The following is a 23698-nucleotide window of genomic DNA, read 5'->3' as shown; positions in this document are numbered from 1 at the left end:
AGAAGGGCTTTCCCCATTTTTGAATTTAGTACATAAAATCCTCTTTGCTTTCACAGATCTCTTATATCTTTGAAATTATGATTTTAACATTTTACCATTTTTGAAAAGTAAAAATGATTTATCAAAACCTACTCTGGTGGAAATGCTGGAATAGCTACTTTAATTACAAATAAAACATGTTAAGACAAAATGGGATTTAGAAATAAAGTCACTCTCACTTAATATTTTTAAAAATTAAATTTACCATAATAATATGATAATTAAAAATTTTTATGCACAGCTTCACAAATATATACAGCAAATATTGACAAAACTACAGGGAGAAACAAGTTCAAAAATAAAAATCTATTCTATTTTATTTATCTGTATAGATCTATCTTTAAAAGACAGAATAGAGTTGACCACCTTGTGATGTTACTGATCAAGAAAAAAATGAGAAATGGCAAAAATAACAAATATCAAAAATGTAAAGAAGGACATTTCTACAGATTCTTGAAGCAATAAACAGACAATATTTTTTCTTAATAAATTTGAAAACTCAAGACAACATGGACAACAGTCCTTACTAAAGAAAAATACAATCCAGAGTTAATATATTATCTAAAATGTCTATTTTTCAACCAAAACTCATTCGATATGCAAATATCAGGTAAGTATATTTCATACTGAGGGGGAGTATGAGAAACCTACTCTGGTAAGATTAGACATTGTATCAAACAGATGAAGATTTCAAAGCAGCCATCATAAATATATTCAAAGAATCAAGGGAACTTATGTTTAAATAACTGAAGTAAAATATACTGAGTTAGACGATAGGGAATCTCAATAAAGAAATAGAAACAGGCAGGCAAGCAAACAAAAGAACTAAAAAAGAATTCTAAAATTATAAAGTACAATAATGCAAATGAAAAATTCACCAGCTGGACTCAATAGCAGATTTGAGATGACAGAAGACAGAATCAGTGAACTAAATAATAGCTCGATAGAAACCATTAAATCTGAAGAAAAAAGAAAAAAAGATTGACAAAATGAACAGTTTCAGAGACCTTTGGGTCAATGTCACATATTCCAACATATATGTAATGATAGTCTCAGAAGGGGAGGTGAGAAAGAAAGGGGCAGAAAAAACATTTGAAGAAAAGATAGCTGAAAACTTTCCAAAATTAATGAAAAACATGAATATACAAATCCAGGAAGTTCAGTGAACTGCTAAGTAATAACATAAAGATGTCTAACACTCTTAGACATACCATAGTCAAACTGCTGAAAACCAAAACAAAGAGAACATCTTGAAAGTGAAAAACAATTTATTACATACAGTGGAAATAATGTGATCATGAACTTGTCATCAGAAAAAACGGAGGCTGGAACTTCCCCGGTGGTCCAGTAATAAAGAATCTGCCTTACAATGCGGGGGACATGGGTTCGATCCCCGGCTGAGGAACTAAGATCCCACATGCCACAGGGCAACTAAGCCTGCATGCCACAACTACTGAGCTCACGTGCCTCAACTTGAGAGCCTGTGTGCCACAAACTACAGAGCCCACGCACTCTGGAACCTGCGCACCACAACTACAGAGCCCAGGCACCCTGCAGCCCACATGCCACAACTAGAGAAGAGAAAACCTGCACGCCACAACTAGAGAGAAGCCGGCACACTGCAGCAAAGAGCCCGCTTGCCTCAACGAAGATCCCGCATGCCGCAGCTAAGACCTGACGCAACCAAAAAAAAAAAAAAAATACTCTTAAAAAAAAAAAGAAATAATGTAATGGAGGCCAAAAATCAGTGAAATGACATATTCATAATGCTGAGAGAAAAGCAAGTCAACCAAGAATTCTGTATCCAGTGAAAGTATCATTAAAAAATGAAATGTGAAGTAAAGACATCCCCAAGTCCTTTACCATAGCATGGTAAAAGGAAAATTTATTTTGAGGCTAAAACTTGAGTTCAGTCTTTATTTGCATTGTGCATACATCTTGGGAGACAACTCAGTGATCAAATGCTCCATTTCTTGCTAGGCCTGGGGGGTTTAATTGTTGATGTTTGGTAATTAGAGTTTTGGAAGATAAGAGCATGCATGCAGTTTAATATGTCCAAGGTTAGAGAGTATATGAAATTTCATATGTCAAAATGGCAGGGAACAGGGATGGGAAAAATACTGAAATTTTTGAAATGAGGAGCTGGTCTTTGGGGCTCCAGGTCAGTTAGGCTTGGATTTTAAGTGGTTAATATAAAGGTTCTGGGCATGGGGAATTGTGCATGGGCTTCAACTCAACTTAACATGGTTAAATAAAACCACAAAGTATGGGAAAAGGTTTTTCCAAAATACAAACAGGGTGACCTGCCTTCCTTTGAAGTTGGTTGCCACCAGTGATTTTTTTTTCTACTGCCTGATTCACTGTCTTCATGTGATTCCCAGCAACTTAACTACTTTGGATTTTGTTGTTGTTGTTTGTTTGTTTGTTTGGGGCTTAAAATACTAGGAGCTTTGCTTTCAAATATCCTGTTGGTATCTTTCTGCAGGAAAGGGAGATATCACTGAGGGTTTCATGTAGTCCCACAACTAATAGAAATAATAATGCTAATAAAGATGATAATGGCAATGAAAGCAAATACAAGTGCATGTATCAGGTATGTTGATCTAAACAAATAGACTGCCAGATATTTCTCCAGCTAAGATGAGTTTATCTGAGATCAGCAGAGAATTGCAGTTTGGTGTCTGCGACCATGGTGAGCCATGTGCAACTCCCTGCAGGGCAAGGGAAGGAGAACACTTTTACAGAAAGGAAAAGGGAAGTTAGGGCTATAGAAAACAGAGTCCATGGCATTTCGTTGGCTGAGTCCTTGCCAGAAAAGAAGAGGGTCTTTCTTCTTCCTGTTGGGCTCTGCTGTTGTCCCATGGTTTGAGAGCTCTCCCTCCTGATCTTCTGACTATATTTAATTGAGGTTTTTGTTTATTAATTTTTTATAGATACCATTCTAAGAATTTCGCATACATCAATTATTTTAATTCTATGATTATTTATGTCATTTTTAGGTAGGGCCCTGGTTTTCCAGACGAAGAGGTCAAGACACCTTAGACTTAACTTTAATTTGCATTGAGACATAGGTTTTATTTCATCATTTTATGGCATTTTCCCTCAGTCTCTAATTGCTCTTTCAGGTTGTCCTCTCACTGTTGCCTCTGGGAACATAACTGCTAACTCTATGAGTGCCATCACTAGAATAGAATTTTTTTAAAATTCAGCTTCTTTAATCTAAAAAATAAATAAAATAAATCTAAAATGGAATTTTTAATGTTCTGTGTCTTTTTGAATAACTGGCTGCCAGTTGAAAGGCTGGCATTTGAGCCTGTGACCTAGATTCATATCCTAGGTTTTTAAAGTTAGACCAGGAAGATAAGACTCAGGTAATTTTGGCTTTTATGCTGGGACTCAGATTTTGCTGCAAAGCGTGTGGAATTTCCCAAACACAGGAACAGGATTCAAGTACTGGGTTTAAAAAAAAGGATGAGAAATGACTATTATATCCACTCATCATGTGCCTTCTCTGTGATGTACAAAGGATCACCAACAGAAATTTGATGATCTTATCTATACATACTATTTTTCCCTGAAATGGTGTGTAAAGTACTATATATAGGTATTGTTTAAGTTATTGCTTTTAAACAGGGTTTCAGATTTGTCTTACTAATCCTAGGAATTAATTAATGCCTAGAAAATTTATTTGACATATTAATCTCTTGGTCAGATAAAATGAGAGTTGAAGATGAGTAAGAAGAGCCCAGAAACATCAGTAAAGGACACAGGTAGGGAATAAGTTTTCAGAGAAGCATAAAAATGCTATAAAAAGATGTGGTCATGATGGGGGTAGTATATTTTCACTTGGTAGAGGAGCCAGTGAATGTAATGAAATTTAGGGTAGCTAGTTTGACGAAGTTTTCTAGAGGGGAACACACTATTGTTGAAGAAAACTGATCACTTGTGCAGTTACTTACTTTTTCTTCGAGGCATTAAAAAAGAAGAAAAAAAAAAAGGTTCCTATGTGGCAGCAGCCAAACCCGTCAGTCATATCTAGGCTAGGCACTGGAAGAGGGACTAGGTGGTGACTCCAGGCAGGGTGCTAAGGGAAGCAAGAACAATAACAACTTCTGATAAAAAATGAAAATGCATAGTAGGGATAATCAAGATCTTTGTAAAGCTTTCCTAAATACTCAGAGTACATTGTACTCATGATTTCTTTGTGCCTTTTTGCTCTCTTCTACTTTCCTTTCACATACCACAGAAGCAGCCCCGAAAGATCCAAAAGTCATCTTTGGAGCTATTGCTTCTAGTGCTTATCCTCTGCCTGCCTTTACTAAATGTACTCCTAATGCAGACAAGAAACAAACAGCTGTTGACATTTCTTAGTTGACTTATAGATTGTGGCATTTGTGTTTGACACAGTACTTAAACCAGAAATATGGGGTTTCATGTGAGAATCTCCTCTGCTAGTCATGATCAGTACTTTTACTGTATTTAGTGATTCTTTGGAAGTGGGAGATAATGTTGTTGGCTTGTGCTTGAGGGTGATAATAGGGATATAAGGAACAAGAGAAAGTATGTTTTATAAAGTATGGCTCCTAGATGGACTTCAAAAGTTTGCTTTCTCAGTATCCAAATTTTTTTGAATTATTTGAAACATTAAAATTCTTCTCTGTTGGTCTAGACCCTGATTGTTCAGTCTTGTTTTTTACGTTGAAATTAGCTTTTGTAGAATAGTAAGATTAGCTAACCCTTTTGTAGAATCAGGAACTAATCTAAGTATTTTACTTGTTTTAACTCATTTAATCCTCACAGCAACCCAATGACATATGATATAAATTTTATAGTTTCCCCACTTACAGATGAGGACGCTGGGGATCACAGAGGTTAAGCAGCTCTCTTAGGGTCCCACAGCAAGTAAGGAGCAGACATGTGGAACCAAAGAAGTCTAGTGCTAGAGTCTCTAACCTTAGCCACAATACAAGTCTCCTGCCTGCCAGAAAATCATTAAAACTTAAGAAATTTGGTCTTTATACATAATACAGATGAACAGATTTGTTATATATATAATATGCTATGTTTTAAAATAATTTGAAGAAAATGAGTTTTATAAATTTCCATTGAGGTAATTAGCTAATGGTTTCCAGGCATTAATTGTGCAACAAATATATGATATTTTTGATTTAATTTAGTTTAGAATTATTATTGTGATTATTAATATCCGTGTGGTTTATGTTGATTAAAAATGTTAATGTAACTGTAGAGCACATAAAGAGCCATAAGTGATGAAAGGGGAAGCCTTTTAACTTAATTGAAATCTATTAAAATGAAATAAGCAGTCTCATTTGTAGAATAAGTAAGGTGTGCTCACATAGGACAGTTAAGCAGGAATAGTTTTGCTGCTTAAGAAAACAAGTAATCACTGCTCTCATTTCTGTATAAAATTTGATTTTCATTATGAAATTTGAAAATTAGAGTTTGATCTATATTATGAAGGCTATTTTTTTAAGAATGTGAACCTATACTTCATAATTCTGTTTATTTTATCTTAAATTTTTACAAGTTAATTTAAGGAGGGCATAGATTTAGGGATACTCTTTTAAATTTCTACTTTTAATGGTTAATTAAAGAAAATTTTCATATTTTCTATTATCATTGCTTAGTGTGACATATGCTATATCTTTTTGGAAATTTTCTATATGTTTATGCTAGTCCATTGAAATTTGTTTCAGGATGTTCCAGCACCAGGCACCTATGATGTTCAAAAATCATATGAGATGTCTCAAGTTCAACATAAATACATGCCACCTCGTAGTTTGGTGGCCAGAATAAAACATGCCTCGTTTCTTAGCACAACTCATCGGTGCCTGGACAAAGTGAATGATGGGCCAGGTAAGTATAGACTGTCTTTTTAAAGAAATGGAAACAAAATCTAAAGTTTCCTTATTAAAATAGACAATTGTAAACATACATTTATCATGTCTCTTTTAAGTGTGCAGGACAAAAAAATAACCACTTATTTAGTGAAAGATTTTAGATGTTTTTTCAACTGTAAGAAGATTTGTTTGGAGTTTTATGTCTTTTAATTTTACCAAAGACAATTTTACTAATTTTATTAAAGCTAATAAGTCATATCCTATTAGAGAAAAAAACCAAACTCTTAATATGCTATAGTTATTAGAGGAGAAATAACTACTGATGTGGAAGATCAGTTGTATACAAGATATATATCATGCCAGTCTCATGGAATTACTTTAATTTTCCTCAAGTATTAAGAAAGCAGCTATATAAAAGGTAAACATTTATTTGAGGGGTTGAAATTCCAAAAATAATTTTGATTTTTAAAATGGGGATTAGTTCATCTACTAGTAATGGCATTTTTATACTAAAATAGAATGAAATAACTTTCCCTGATAATGAAAATGAACCGGTAAGTAGATTATTTCACACAAGAGAATTAGATAAAGAATGGGAACAAGAGTTTTCAACAGCAATTTACAAATGTATTGCCATTAAGTAACCAAACTGTTGTAATGGATCTTTATGAGACTATGAAGAGAAAAAATGAAACAGAATGGAGTTTTTAATGAAAAATCAAAGCGGGAGAATACGACGGGTCAAGCAAATAAGAATACTTGGGAGACTCTGAGATCCAGAGAGACTTGCTTTATTTTTCACTGTCTTTCAGGAATCAAGTATATTACCAACTTAAAGGTCCATTTTAAGTCCAAATTTAGCTTTTCTTATTTTCTTTTTCTTCTCTTGAGTTATTGTACCATTGTTGATTTTGTCAGGTTTTAGCTTTGTTTTGAAGTAGAATTCAAATTCCTTTACTATTGTCTCTGACCACACTCGTTATGTGGTCACCCAGAAATGGTGCAGGGAAATTAGTTCTTTGAAGTTTAGGTACTATCACTGTCACCGTGACCAAGCACGATCAATCAAGTAACAAATATCTATTGCAGAGTCTCTTAAAGTAGATTAGATTGATCTTCATATTTTCTGAAGATTTTTTTTCTCTTTGCCTTTACTCTTGTCTCCATAAAAATTATTATAGATGCAATGCATAGTAAGATCTTCAGTTAAGTTCCAGGATTGGCACTCTGACTTTTCATTGCTTCGGTATTTAGCCTAGGGCAAGTAAATTCACTAATTGTTTCATTAGTTTCTATTTTACAAAAGTGAGATAATATTTGCCACCTACTTGGCTTTCATGAGAATACTAAAGATTAATAAGACTGTATTTCAAAGTCATTTTCAGAACCGCTGAAGCTCCTTAGAAGTATAAAATCTTATTATAATGTGAAACATGTTTCTTCTTAATGCCTAGCCAACACTAGCTTCTGAAAGAATTTGGGACAGGGAAATATCTTCATTATGAAGACAGTTATTATTTGGAAGTCAAAGACATATGGACTGTCAAAGTCACTATACAACTGTAAATTAGCCAGCTTGCTAAATGAAAAGAGTTTATCATAATAAGCCAATACTTCATTAAGTTTGCCATCCTGCATCTTAAAGTAGCCTATAATTCAGATAAATGACAGCAGAAATCCCACATGCCTCTATAATCAACACATTAGAAAAAAACATATGGATTTCTAAAGCTATTACCTGATGAGATGATTATGAAATCTGATTTCCTCTGACATATGTAGATACTGTGATAATTATAGGATTCATTCTTTTGAACTTAATCTGCTATCTTAAGGTATACAGTCCAAAATATGTCTCTAACATAGATTTAATAGGTGGCCAGGGCCAATTTAATTAATATCCATTCTTTGTTTTGGTAGTTGAAGATTAACTTCTATTTGTCCTGTTACATTGATCCAATCAAGGAAAAGAAGTCAGGTGTGATACTATCAACTCTCTAAATAAATTCCTCTTTTTTTGTTAATTTTCATTTAGGTTAGGTTTTTTATCGATCAATATGACAATAAATTCTTGATTCTAAAATGAGAATAGGGCTTCCCTGGTGGCATAGTGGTTAAGAATCCACCTGCCAATCCAGGGAACATGGACTTGAGCCCTGGTCTGGGAAGATCCCACATGCCGCTGAGCAACTAAGCCGGTGTGCTACAACTACTGAGCCTGTGCTCTAGAGCCCACGAGCCACAACTACTGAGCCCATGTGTCACAACTACTGAAGCCCGCACACCTAGAGCCCGTGCTCCACAACATGACAAGCCACCACAATGAGAAGCCTGTGCACCGCAACAAAGAGTAGCCCCCACTCACCACAACTAGAGGAAGCCCGTGCACAGCAATGAAGACCCAATGCAGCCATAAATAAATAAATAAATAAATAAAATGAGAATAGCCCATTTATATTTACAGTTCTTAATACCATTTAACTTTTGCTGGGTACAACTAGTATGTTAAGTCTTTTGATTTTTTTAAAAAATCATTGTTATATAATCAAAAGGTACAGTGATAATAGTTCTGTTGGTTATACGCTTTGTGTCAATGTTTATCCTATGAATGATCTCCTTTACTATCATATCTTCTTAGAAATAAAATAAGAAAATAGTGGGGTTTTTTAACCCTATTATTTGTCATTTAAATATTGGTAATTTTGTTAAACCTTAATACTGGTGAGAAGAGCCTTTTTGGGTTTTATGTCAAATTATTTACAAGCCAGATAAAATTATTTTCTGTTATTATGTGTGTGTGCGTGTATATATATGAAGCTATAAGATTGTTTGAATTAATTTGTAGAGCTTGATATGCTTATTTGTTCCTTGAGTCATGACATAACTAAGAAGAATTGAGTGCTTTGCCTTACAGAACTTAAAGAACATGTATATTGTTATCTTTCTACCTAGAATAGAATAATAGGCAAGTTAAAATTGATTACTGACTGTCGTATATTTGTAGGTAACAGTGTCAAGAACTGAGGTTGATAAATGACCTAAGTTATGAGTTTGGTTGATATACAAATAGTATTCTTCTCATGAGACTCATATACTTAATAGGACATTCAATCACTCAACATTTTATAGCTGTGTATTTATTTCAAATTGTCTGAGAACTTTTATTAACAGTATTGAGGTGATTTTATTTTATTCAAATGAAGTCTTTGCAGACATTTAAGAAGTATAAAACTCATTTTCATTAGTCTAAATTAAAGAGGGAAGTAGTATATTTGCAATCAGTATACCATATGCCATTAAATGTTGTGTAACCAATAAAAACACATTTGAATCATTTAATGAAGGAATTATTAAATGAGGTCTGTCACATTTTAAGCAATCTACTCTTATGCACCAAGTTGTTTTTTTTTTTAACATCTTTATTGGAGTATAATTGCTTTACAATGCTGTGTTAGTTTCTGCTGTATAACAAAGTGAATCAGTTATACATATACATATATCCCCATATCTCTTCCCACTTGCGTCTCCCTCCCTCCCACCCTCCCTATCCCACCCCTCTAGGTGGTCACAAAGCACCGAGCTGATCTCCTTGTGCTATGCGGCTGCTTCCCACTAGCTAGCTGTTTTACATTTGGTAGTGTATATATGTAAATGCCACTCTCTCACTTTGTCCCAGCTTACCTTTCCTCCTCCCTGTGTCCTCAAGTCCATTCTCTAGTAGGTCTGCATCTTTATTCCCATCTTACCCCTAGGTTCTTCGTAACCATTTTTTTCCTTTAGATTCCATATATATGTGTTAGCATATAGTATTTGTTTTTCTCTTTCTGACTTACTTCACTCTGTATGACAGACTCTAGGTCCATCCACCTCACTACAAATAACTCGATTTCGTTTCTTTTTATGGCTGAGTAATATCCCATTGTATATATGTGCCACATCTTGTTTATCCATTCATCTGTCGATGCACACTTAGGTTGCTTCCATGTCCTGGCCATTGTAAATAGAGCTGCAGTGAACATTGTATGCACCAAGTTTTAATTCATGGACATGTAAATGACTTTGTGATTGATCTAGCTCAGGTAAAGTAAAATTGTTAAGTGGAAAAGAATTAAACATTATCTCTCATAGTGATCTGTTTTTGGACATTTAGAGGAGAAAAATACTCAGCAAATTTAAAAAGAAAATGAAGAAAACTTTGAGAGTGTGGAAAATTGGGCACTCTCCTACATTGTGGTGGAAGTATAAGTTGATATCAGTGATTGTCAAGGGCAGGCTGGCAGAATGTTTCAAATATACATGCCATTTAACCCTAAAATTCTCCTTCTGGGATTACCCTAAAAAATAATTAATAGTATATCCAAAGTTTTAAGCATCAAGTATATTCATCCAAGAATACTAATAATGAAGTTTTTAAGGTTCTAAATGAAAGAAAAATGGGGTTTAGTTAACTCTGATGTAAAAACTGAAGAGTCCTGTGAAAAATTTTAAAATGGTATATATTGCTTAAACCTGATAACAAGATAGGATTCATTTGACTAATCATTTAACCAATCATTTAACAAATATGCACTGAGAGCTTCTTATGTATTAGCAGTGTTCCAGGGACTTGTGATAGAGCAGTGAACAAAATATAAATGTTGTTCATAGAGCAAAGCTTTAGGATGGAGACATTTAATAAATGAATGAAGAAATAGACCAATAGATTGATAGATGAGGGAAGGAAGAGAAAGAAAAAGAATGAATACTAGGTGGCTATAAATGCTATGGAGAAAAATAAGAGAAAAGGAGGATTGGGAGTTCATTGTGGGTTCTGCATTAATTTCAAAAATGTTATCGGTGAAGACCTCACTTAGAAAATGATCTGTGATTAAATAGCCTTAGGGTGGTAAAAGATTGTGTTTTTCTTTTTAATTTTTAATTATTTTCTCTATATGAACATACAATGCTTTAAAGTAAGTAAAATGATTGTAATATTTTAAAATAGAAAACAGTTGAAGTTTAAAGCATAATTTTAATTAAAATCAAATATTTAAGTGAATGATTAAGCAATACATAGCATATAATACAACATTTGTAGGCTGAACATAACAGGTACTGAGACTTATTTTATGTAGAAAGTATAGATCATTTCTAATGAAAATAACATTGTGATTTCTGCATCACATTCCCACAGGAAATTATTTTAGGAAACATATAATTTATCTTAGAAGTTAATTGAACATATCCCATGAAGATACTTTTGTTCACTTTTCAATAAACATAAGCAATACCTTTGATATAAAAATCAGTGTAGTGTGAAAACTAATTATTTATTCTATTTTCTCAGTGGCTTGTAATATTATAGATTCAGAAATACTATGGAATTTATGAAAATGCAGTTCGTCTCACTTGCCGAGTGCTGTTAACCTATTTCAATAAATATGTAATTTTTTGGTTGTTTTTCTTTAGCTTCCAGAAATGCTTTTGGGCTGTTAAAATGCAAGATAATTCTGAGTATAGGCAAAAATTGATCAGATCAGTTTTGGAGACTGGTTGATTTTATATCATTAATAAGAATGGTGGAAATTTTATTATTGAAAATGAGCTAACTTTATTAGTTTTCAATCTCAAGTTATTTTTGTTTGGGCACTTCATATATATTTAAAGTAAATTCTTATTTATACATAATTTGAGAAAGTTCAATTTATTAATAAGTATGTCATAGGTAAAATTACCCTAAATGTAATATACAGAATACTAGTTTTCTGAGTTATTCACTTTTTTGTGTAGTAAAGAATCTTTGAAGACTATGGGAAAAGCTTAATCTGAGGAGAGATCGACTATGTTGGGTGGGGTGGGGGGCAGGAAAGAACTGATGCAAAATATTTTAGAATATAAAGAATAACAGAATCAAAGTCTGAAGTAGAGTGGTAGCCTTAAAACAGAAAATGGACTTTGTTTATTGAGGGGGGAGGTAAGTTGTAAAGAATAACTGAAAATGTATAGATTTTATATAGAGACATAATACAGGTATACTTCTTTTTTCTGTACTTTGAATTATTGCACTTGGCAGAAACTGCATTTTTCACAGATTGAAGTTTTGTGGTAACCCTGCGTCGAGCAAGACTATCCATACCATTTCTCCAACAGCATTTGCTCACCTCCTGTCTCTGTGTCACATTTTGGTAATTCTTGCAATATTTCAAGATTTTTCATTACTATTATATTTGTTATGGTGATTGTAGTCAGTGATCTTTGATGTTATTATTGTAATTGTTTGGGGGCACCATCAACTGCACCATATAAGATGGCAAACTTAACTGGTAAATTATGTGTTCTGACTTCTCCACCGACTTGCAGTTCCCTGTCTCTCTCCCCCTTTCCTCCCTATTCCCTGATTCACAACAATATTGAAACGAGCCCAATTAATAACCCTACAATGACCTATAAGTGTTCAAGTAAAAGGAAATATTGCATCTCTCACTTTAAATCAAAAGCTAGAAATGATCAAGTTTAGTGAGAAAGGCATGTTTGAAAGCTGAGATAGGCTGAAAGCTAGGCCTCTTCCACAAGTTAGCCAAGTCGTGAATGCAAAGAAAAGGTTCTTAAAAGAGATTAAAAGTGCTACTCCAGTGAACATACCAATGTTAAGAAGGCTAAACATCCTTACTGCTGATATGGAGAAAGTTTTGGTGGTCTAGATAGAAAATCAAACCAGCTACGACATTGCATTAAGCCTAAACGTAATCCAGAACAAGGCCCTTACTCTCTTTAATCCTCTGAAGGCTGACAGAGGTAAGGAAGCTGCAGAAGAAAAGTTTGAAGCTAGAAGAGGTTTGTCGATGTGGTTTAAGGAAAGAAGACATCTCTGTAACATAAAAGTTCAAGGTGAAGCGGCAAGTAGAAGTTTCAGCAAGTTATCTGGAAAATATAGCTAAGATAATTAGTGAAGGTGCCTACACAGAACAGCAGGTTTTCAATGTAGACAAAACAGCGCTCTATTGAAAGAAGATGCCATCTAGGACTTTCATAGGTAGAGCGAAGTCAGTGCCTGGCTCCAAAACTTCAAAGAGCAGGCTGACTCTTGTTAGGGGCTAATGCAGCTGGTGACTAAGTTGTACCCAATACTCATTTACCTTTCCAAAAACCCTAGGGCCCTTAGGAATTATGCTATATCTATTCTGCCTGTGCTCTATACATGGAATAACAAAGCCTAGATGACTGCATATCTGTTAACAACGTGGCTTGCTGAATATTTGAAGCCCACTGCTGAGACCTACTGCTCAGAAAGAAAAGATTCCTTTCAAAATATTACTGCTCGTTGACAATGTACCTGGTCACCCAAGAGCTCTGATGGAGATGTTCAGTGAGATTAATGATGTTTTTAAGCCTGCTAATACAACATTAATTCTACAGCCCATGGATCAAGGAGTAATTTTGAGTTTCAAGTCTTATTATTTAAGAAATACATTTCATAAGCACCTAGCTGCCATAGGTAGTGATTCTTCTGATGGATCTGAACAAAGTCAACTAAAAACCTTCTGGAAGGGATTCATCATCCTAAATACCAGTAAGAACATTTGTGATTCATGGGAAGAGGTGAAAACATCAACCTTAACAGGAGTTTGTAAGACCTTGATTTCAACCCTCAGGATGACTTTGAGGGGTTCAAGACTTCAGTGGAGGAAGGAACTGCAGTCATGGTAGCAATAGTAAAAGAACTAGAATTAGAAATGGAGCCTGAAGACGTGACTGAATTGCTGCAATTTCATGATAAATATTTAACACATGAGGAGTTGCTTCATATGAATGAACACAGAAAGTGTTTTTTTTTAAAGATGGAATCTACTCCTGGTGAAGATGCTGTGAAAATTATTGAAAGGATTTTGAATATTACATAAACTTATTTGATAAAGTAGCAGCAAGGTTTGAGAGGATTGACTCCAATTTTGAAAGAGGTTCTACTGTGGGTAAAATGCTATCAAACAGTCTTGCATGGTGTAGAGAAATCATTCATGAAAGGTAGAATCAATCTATATGCCAGACTTCATTGTTGTCTTATGTTAAGAAATTGCTGCAGCCACCCCAATCTTTAGCACCCACCACCCTGATCAGTCAGCAGCGTCAACATTGAGGCAAGACCCTCTACCAGCAGAAAGATTACAACTTGCTGAAGGCTCAGATGATGGTTTAGCAGTTTTTAGTGATAAAGACTTTTTTAGTTAAGATATGTGCATTCTTTTAGACATAATGCTACTGCACTCTTAACAGACTACAGTGTAACATAAGCATAACTTTATATGCACTGGGAAACCAAAAAATTTGTGTGACTCACTTTATCAAGATATTCTTTTATTGCAGTGTTCTGGAGCTAAACCCACAATATCTCTGAGGTATGCTTGTATATAGAGGAGAGCTTATCTCAAACATCTTGTAAGTTTGGCATTGTATAATGGAATGAATTATAAACTGATAAAACAAAAAGTCCACATGGTTTTAAACATGATTATGTCAACTTGAACTAAGAGGAATGGACACAATATATAAAATAAAAAGACTTGGACTCTTGAATTTCTGTAGGTAGGAAGTTGGCTGAAAAAACTACCTAGTTGCAAACATGGGCTACTGTTTATGGAAAAGGAAGGATAACTTAGAGGATGGAACCAAGAACCCACAGAATGGAGTTGTTGAACATACTATACTGAACAACTCCTTGGAAGTAGGACTGAACCCTCATCTATGAACTGGCAACTTGTGCCCGGCTGGATTTGAAATGCTGTGCAACTATAAGTGCTATGCCTCTCCTGTTTTCCCCCCTTTGAACAGATGTGTTTTAGCATTTATTTTTTGACTGTTATACCATTAGCCTGATAATTTGTCTCTTTAGTTGAAGGTCTTTAGATTGAAAGGAACAGTATTCAAAAGGATGCACCAGAAGAACTACAACAGGGGAGTCTCATTCACATCTGAACTAGACCCTGGACTTTGAGTTAATGCCATAATGGGATGAAATCTTGGAGTCTTCAGAGCAGGGTTGCTTGAGTTTTGCATGTAGGAGACATGAAATCTTGTGGCTGGAGAGTGGACAGTAGCAGAATGTGTTTTCCAAAGATATTTGCCACTGGATATTTCATCCTCTGTGTTCTTCGCGCAGCACAGTGTTGACACTGCTCTCATTGGGTATTGGAGTTTATTTCTGGTTTCCTAGTGGACTTTTGGTACTACCTTGACCAATAGAATATGGCGGAACAGTTGCTATGTGACTTCTGAGGCTAAATCATAAAAAATTCTTGCACTTCTGGATGGTCCTCTTGGAATGCCCCCCTTGAATGTAGCCACCATGCTGTGCAAAAGCCAATCAGCCAGGGAGAGGCCCATGAAGAGGAACAGGGAGCCTCAGTCCTCTTCCTGGGAGAGCCCCAGCCAGCACCCAGCACCCAGCACCCAGCACAGACTTGCCAGCCATGGAAGTGAGCAGCAGTGGGAGTGGAGCCTCCAGCCTTCAGTCAAGTGCCCCAGATGACAATCTGTATGGCCAAGATGAGGCTTTCTCTATGAGGCATGTCCAAAGTGCAAATTTATGAACAAAATAAATGACTATTGTCATTTTAAGCCATTAGTTTTGGAGACTAGTTCTTTATGCAGCAATAGATAACCAGAACAAATTCTAAACAAAGAAAAAAGAAAAGTGAAAGCAGACATAGTTGAAAGTAAAAATATGGAATAATTGGACTGGCGGGCAAAACAAGACTATAGTATAAGTTCTTTTTAAAAAATTTTTCTTGAAGTACAGTTGATTTACAATGTTGTGTTAATTTCTACTGTACAACATAGTGGTTCAGTTATATATTCTTTCTCATATTCTTTTCCATTATGGTTTATCACAGGTTATTGAATATAGTTCCCTGTGATATACATGGTACTTTAAGTATATAAAGTACCTTGTTCTTTATCCACCCTATATGTAATAGTTTGCATCTGCTAATCCCAAACTCCCAGTCCTTTCCTCCCCCAACCCCTGCCTCCCTTGGCAACTGGTAAAGGATTGGGAGAAACAAGAATTGGAAGGGTTGGAAGCCCAGCAAGCGTGCAGTTTGAGGCAAAGTCCTGCAGAGGGTAACCTAGCTTTAGCTTGATCTCAAAGGGGATACTTGCAGTGTAAGCTATACCTGAAAGTTGTCCTACCCAGAAGCAAAAGCGCTGAAGCTTTCATACTCCTATATCAATCAATCATTGATAAAGGGCTGCCCTGGGGGCACGTAAATTCCCATGCAAGTCTGGATCTCTATGCTTATGGACAAACTGGGCTTCTGACAGCATTCCTCTGAAAAAGAGCCATAGGTGCTGGCTGCTGGAAGGAAAAGCACACAATAGCTGGAGGTGTGTAAAATGTACTGAAAGGAATCTGAAAAATCTGGATGGAGCACTGACATTATCAACTTACCTGAAATTTAATAGTCAACAAATATTGTAAGGTTATACTCTGGCCTTTCACTGTGTTGGATACAATGTTTTTGGAAATGCAAAAGGAAATTCAGTTTAATCAAATATTTGTAAGATGAGTTAATCAACAATTTCTCTTTTTAAGGGTTTTTTGTTTTTTTTTTTCCCCAAGGACTGGACCTTGGAAGGAATTTAACAAAGTGTACCTTGGAAAGTCCAAAATTAATAATCTAAGCATGATGACTGCTAGAATAATCCATTGTTTGACATTTAAAATAAATATACTCAAAGTATTTTTTGTTATTTCATTTTATCATAATAACGTAAGTTAATAAAGTAAAACAAATAAATTACCTCTCAACAAAAGTGAGGAATTATAACTGGACAGACTTGCCTTCTATGGTGTCAGTTATTTGATGTGATTCTTTCATTCTTTAATTAATGTATTCATTCTTTCAATAAATGTAATGAGCAGCTAATTTGTACCAGACAGTACCTAAATTTCTGAAATTAGAAAAAAAGATATTTCCTGCATTAATGGAGTTTAAAATACAAGCCTTTTAAGAGTAACATGCAATTATAATTTGTCTATATTTTATAGTTTTATAATTTTAAATTCTGTTTATCATCAGTTTTTAAATACTTGGGATACTTATTTTTTCTATTCATTAGCACACAAGTAAAAATATTTTCTGAGAGTATTTTAATGTTTAATATAAACACACAGTGGTACTCACCATAAAAAACAAAATATATTGGTTCTAAATATCAATAATGTTTTGTGTGTCCAGAGAGGCTACTATATCCTGTTACTATTTTTATTCTTTGTGAGCTCATATTTGTATGTTGTAATATAATGGTGTGAGTATATATTGTTCTTTCTTGAGCACATTCTATTGAAAATAACTTGATGTACTGGGATAAAAATGGACTCTAGATTCTAACAGAATGCATTCTAATTGGGGCTTATTTATGAGCTGAATGACTCTAAGCAAGTAATTCACATTTCAGAGCCATAGTTTCTCAACCCATAAAAGGAAACAATTGATATCTATTTCATAAAGTTGTTGTAAAGCTTAAATTCGCTTATATGTGGAATCTAAAAAATAAAACAAACTAGTGAATATAACAAAAAAGAAACAGACTCATAGATATAGAGAACAAACTAGTGTGGAGAGGGAAAGGGGGATGGGCAAGATAGGGGAAGAAGATTAAAAGGTAAGAGCTACTTGGTATAAAATAAATAAGATACAAGGGTGTAATGTACAACATAGGTAATATACCCAATATTTTATAATAACTGTAAATGGAGTATAATCTTTAAAAATTGTGGATCACTATGTTGTACACCTGAAACTTAAATAACACTGTAAATCAAATATACTTCAGTTAAAAAAAAAATGGATTTAAAGCTCCTAGCATAGTACTTACAACATAGTAAGTGCTCGGTAATGTCAATTTATTTCTCTTCAACTCTTCTGTACTGTTTTTAGTTTGATCCTGCATCATTATAGAATGTTATTTAAGAAAAGATGCTGGTAATAAGATTCAGGGGGCTTAAGTAGAAGCAGGAAGACAAAGAGCAAGGTAGTGCAACAAAGATAGTACAGTAGCTTGGAAAAAGGTGGTAGTGGTGACAGGGTTAAAAAATATATATATATATATACACACACACACACACACACACACACATATATATATGTAAAACAGAATTTGTTAACATTATGTATGGAGATGAAGGAAAGATGACCACACAGTTTTTGACTTGATCAACTGGTTTTGCCGGGATAACTGGTGGGGAGGATTTTTTAGGGGTAATGTAGAGTGGGAAATATGCTCTGTTTTGGACATGTTACATTTAAGAGTCTACTTGAATTTTAAATTGCAGTTTGGGTATATGAATTACAAACTTCAGGGATAAGATCGGGACTGACAGTGAAAAATAGGGAATCATCAAGTATAGATGACATTAAGTCCATGAGACTGCAGGAGATCTAGGGAAATCAGGAGGAAAAGAGGGCATAGATCTGAGCTCTCAGCATTACAACTTTCAGAGGTTAATATGAGGAGGAAGAACAAATAAAGACTAGATGTATATTTTGTTGTACAGTTTTTTAAAAGTTTTTAAATCGTTTTTAAAACTATTAGAATCAAATCAATGAATATTTTAGTGAACTGGAAAACCCATATAACCTAATCCAATGTTCAAATTATTTATTCCAATCCATTGTACAAAATAATTATGAGCAACCACTTAGACACACTGGATTAAAATCACTTTTATAATTTCCAATTTTAGAAATAAATGTAGAACAGACTATAAATATGATTTCACTTATCAAAAACGTTTCTATAAATTCGAAGGAAATATTTAGAGAATAGTTTGAAGTCTATAAACTAGTATAAAATATTCAAGTAGGAATAAAAGACTTGAAAATCCGATCTCAGAATATAACAGGCTACAAGTGCTTCTTTGAATTTTAGGCCATTACAAGTAAAGAGCTGGTAATATATGAGGAAGTAAGATAAATATATACATATATATATATAAAATTTGATTCATCTTTGCATTCTTAATAATTACCACTTCTAATGGTTAGAAAGGTTAATTAGTATTTATTTTTATATTTGACCCTGCATTTAACTATTTAGGAATGTGATATTTCTTGGCATTGTAATTTTTCAACCTTTGATTAATTTTCCAGTTTATTAACTTATATTTATACTTCTTGTCCCTAAAAAAGTTATGTTATTTTAAGAAGAGAACAAATGAATATATAAACTGATATTTGCCATCATAATTCTTGTTCTTAGGAAAAAATAAGGGTATTATACCAGCCTTTAATAAAGTTTTAAAAATTTGCTGGTGATTCATAGGTTTTTTAAGCCACAAACTCAGTGGCTTAAACCAACCCTCATTTATTAGCTCACAGTTCCGTAGGTCAGAAGTCTGGACAGCTCTGTGAGGTTATATACTTAGCTTCTCAAAAGGTTGAAATCAAAGTGTTGGTGAAACTGAACTCTTATCTGGGGGTTCCAGGGAAAAATCTGTTCCCACATTCATTCAGGTCGTTGGCGGAATTAAGTTCTTTGTGGTTTTAGGATTGAGGTCCCTGTTTCTTTGCTGGCAGTCAGCCAGTGGGACACGGAGCTCTGAAAGGCTGTCTGCATTGCTTGGCTCATGGCGTTCTATATCCTCAAGCTAGTAGAGGGACATCAAAATCTTATGCTTCAAATCTCTTGACTTCCTCATCTGCCACTAGCCAGAGAAAACTCTCTGCTTTTAAAGCATTCACCTGATTGGGTCAGGTTAATCCAGATAATCTCCATATTTTAAGATCAGCTGACTGGTACTTCAATAACATTGACAAAAATCCCTTCATAGTAGTAGATAGATTTGTGGTTGTTTGGGTAACCAGGGGATGGGAATCTTGGAATGATGTCTTTAAAATTCTGCTTATCACAATTAGTTTACTCAATTACAGTGAACACATTCCTATAATTTTTCCTTCTTTCGATCTCATTATATCTTTAGTTTCTATGTACATAGGACTTGAGATATCTCCATCTCAGTGCTGGTTAAGACATTAATTTTTGTGTTTCTTTTCTTCCATATTTTACTTGGGTTTTAAATTTTAAATGGTCAGTTTTAGATACTTTTTATTTTCCAATTATGCTGTCTAATCTACCATTTAAAAGCATTTGTTCTGTTGTTTTCTCTGTTACTGAGAAAGTATTTTAAAATATGCCATTAAGATATTGGATTTTCTAGTAGTTCAGTCAGTTTTTGCTTTATATATTTTGAGGCTATGTTTTTAAATGTTTTAGCTTCCTGGGAAAGGAAGTTTTAAGTATCTCTATATGTAGTGTTTGCTTTTTTCCTTTTTTTTCTTTTTGCTTGACAGTATGTGTATGTGCATGTGTACATTCTGATATTAATGAAACTATATAAACTTTCTTTGGTTTAGTGCTTTTAAGATATATCATCTTTTTATCCTTTTACTTTCAACCTTTATGCATCCTTATGTTTTTGTTTTTTCTGTGTAAATAATTTTGGTCTTTTTAAATCCAATTTAAAAATTTTATCTATTATTAGAACTTTTTAGTAAATTTAAATTTAAGAATTTTATTGATATAATTGAGTAAAATTCTTGATAAATCATCCTTGATTTATCAAAGTCAAGTACAATTGTTATTTTTACCTTATTCCTAGACAATGCAAGAACACTAGAGCATTTCAATTCCAGTTATCCTTTTCCTCATTTTCTGCTATTATTTTCATGTATTTTGATTCATTAATATCTTAAACTCAAAGAGGTCATTATTGTTTTATACAGGTGGTCAATTATCTTACAGATTTATCCATCTACACATCTGTGATTTCACTGCTTCATATTCTTTTCATTCACGATGCCGTCTGTGATCAATTACCTTCTGTCTGAAATGTATCCTTCTGTCTGAAGTAATTCTTTTAGAGTGGATCCACTAGTGGATAATTATCTTTGTTCTTTTTCAATATGTTGAAAATATTTTAAAATATATTTTTGGATTAAAATTTTATGTTGAGGAGGGAGGAGATATGGGGATATATGTATATGTATAGCTGATCTACTTTGTTATAAAGCAGAAACTAACATACCATTGTAAAGCAATTATACTCCAACAAAGATGTTAAAAAAAATTTTTTTATGCTGACAGTCACTGTTCAACACTTTATAATTATCATTTAATTATATTTTAGCTTCCATTATTTCAGTGTAGAATTCAGATACATCTAAATATTGTCCATCTAAATATTGATTCTTTGAAGATAATATATATTTGTTCTTAAGATCATACACCATGATCAAGTGGGATTTATCCCAGGAATGCAAGGATTTTTCAGTATCTTCAAATCAATCAGCATGATACACCACATCAACAAATTGAAAAATAAAAACCATATGATCTTCTCAATAGAAGCAGAAAAAGATTTCAACAAAATTCAGTACCCATTTATGATAAAACTCTCCAGAAAGTGGGCATAGAGGGAACATACCTCAACCTAATAAAGGCCATATACAACAAACCTACAGCTAACATCATACTCAACAGTGAAAAGCTGAACACATTTCTTCTAAGATCAGGAACAAGACAAGGATGTCCACTCTCACCACTTTTATTCAACATAGTTTTGGAAGTCCTAGCTGTGGCAATCAGAGAAGACAGAGAAATAAAGGAATCCAGATTGGAAAAGAAGAAGTTAAACTGTCACTCTTTGCAGATTCCATGATACTATACATTGAAAATCCTAAAGATGCTACCAGAAAACTGCTACAGTTCATCAATAAACCTGGTAAAGTTGCAGGATACAAAATTAATGCACAGAAATCTGTTGCATTTCTATACACTAACAACAAAAGATCAGAAAGAGGAATTCAAGAAACAGTCCCATTTACTGTCACATCAAAAAGAATAAAATACCTAAGAATAAACCTATCTAAGGAGGCAACATACCTGTACTCTGAAAACTATTAGACCCTGATGAAAGAAATCGAAGATGACACAAACAGATGGAAAGATATACCATGTTCTTGAATTGGAAGAATCAATATTGTCAAAATGACTATACTACCCAAGGCAATCTACAGATTCAATTAAATCCCTATCAAATTACCAATGACATTTTTCATAGAACTAGAACAAAAAGTCTTAAAATTTGTATGGAGACAAAAAGTACTCCAAATAGCCAAAGCAATCTTGAGAAAGAAAAATGGAGCTGGAGGAATCAGGCTTCCTGGCTTCAGACTATAAAACAAAGCTACAGTCATCAAAGCAGTATGGTACTGGCACAAAAATAGACATATAGATCAATGGAACAGGATAGAAAGCCCAGAAATAAACCCATGCACCTATGGTCAATTAATCTACAACAAAGGAGGCAAGACTATTCAGTGGTGGAAAGACAGTCTATTCAACACATGGTGCTGGGAAAACTGGACAGCTACATGTAACAAAAGGAAATTAGATCATTCTTTAGCATCATACACAAAAATAAGCTCAAAATGGATTAAAGACCTAACTGTGAGACTGGACACTATAAAACTAGAGGAAAACAGGTAGAACACTCTCTGACATAAATTGCAGCAATATCTTTTTCAATCTGTCTCCCAGAGTAAGGGAAATAAAAATAAACAAATGGGACCTAATTAAACTCAAAAGCTTTTGCACAACAAAGGAAACCATAAAAAAAACGAAAAGGCATCCCACAGTTTTGGGAGGTAATATTTGCAAATGATGTGTCTGACAGGAATTAGTCTCCAGAATTTACAAGCAGCTCATGTGACTTAATATCATCAAAACAAACAACCCAATCAAAAAATGGGCAGAAGACCTAAATAGACATTTCTCCAAAGAAGACATACAGATGGTCAAGAAGCACATGAAAAGACGTTACACATTGCTAATTATTAGAGAAATGCAAATCAAAACTACAATGAGATATCACCTGAAACCAGTCAAAATGGCTATCATCAAAAAATCCACAAACAATAAATGCTGGAGAGGGTGTGGAGAGAAGGGAACCCTCTTGCACTGCTGGTGGGAATGTAAATTGGTGCAGCAACCACGGAGAACAGTATGGAGGTTCCTTTAAAAACTAAACATAGATCTACCATATGACCCAGCAAACCCACTCCTGGGCATGTATCCAGAGAAAAACATGGTCTGAAAGGATACATGCACCCCAGTGTTCATTGCAGCACTGTTTACAATAGCCAAGACATGGAAGCAACCTAAATGTCCATCAACAGACAAATGGATAAAGAAGATGTGGTACATATATACAATGGAATATTACTCATCCATTAAAAAGGATGAAATAATGCCATTTGCAGCAACATGGATGGACCTAGACATTGTCATACCGAGTGAAGAAAGTGAGACAGAAAGAGAAATATCGTATGAAATCGTTTATATGCAAAATCTAAAAAGAAATGATACAAATTAACTTATCTACAAAACAGAAACAGATTCACAGACTTAGAGAAAGAACTTATGGTTACCAGGGGGGAAGGGATAGTTAGGGAGTTTGAGATTGACATGTACACACTGCCATATTTAAAAAGGATAACCAACAAGGACCTACTGTACAGCACAGGGAACTCTGCTCAATGCTATGTGGCAGCCTGGATGGAAGGGGAGTTTGGGGGAGAATGGTTACATGTATATGTATGGCTGAGTCGCTTTGCTGTGCACCTGAAACTATCACAGCATTGTTAATCGGCTATACTCCAATACAAAATGAAAAATTAAAAAAGGATGCTTTTTTAAAAATGTTTTTTATTGTGGCAAAAGTCACATAATATAAAACATGTTATTTTAACCATATTTAACTG

General features: G+C 34.2%; 1 protein-coding gene across 1 annotated transcript in view; it reads left to right on the top strand.

Moving 5' to 3' along the window:
- STPG2 (sperm tail PG-rich repeat containing 2) overlaps positions 1-23698 on the top strand; it is a gene marked incomplete at both ends in the record, with an annotated part of 259529 nt that overhangs the window by 147748 nt on the left and 88083 nt on the right. Inside the window, one exon of the mRNA XM_082653200.1 lies at positions 5757-5916. Coding sequence (XP_082509326.1) covers positions 5757-5916 — 160 coding nt within the window. The remainder of the gene's footprint in view (positions 1-5756; positions 5917-23698) is intronic.

Source organism: Grampus griseus (genome assembly GCF_964374135.1).
Source record: "Grampus griseus genome assembly, chromosome: 4".
NCBI classification, from domain to species: domain Eukaryota; kingdom Metazoa; phylum Chordata; class Mammalia; order Artiodactyla; family Delphinidae; genus Grampus; species Grampus griseus.
Note: the sequence above shows the minus strand (reverse complement) of the source record. Positions and strands in the feature narration are given on the sequence as shown.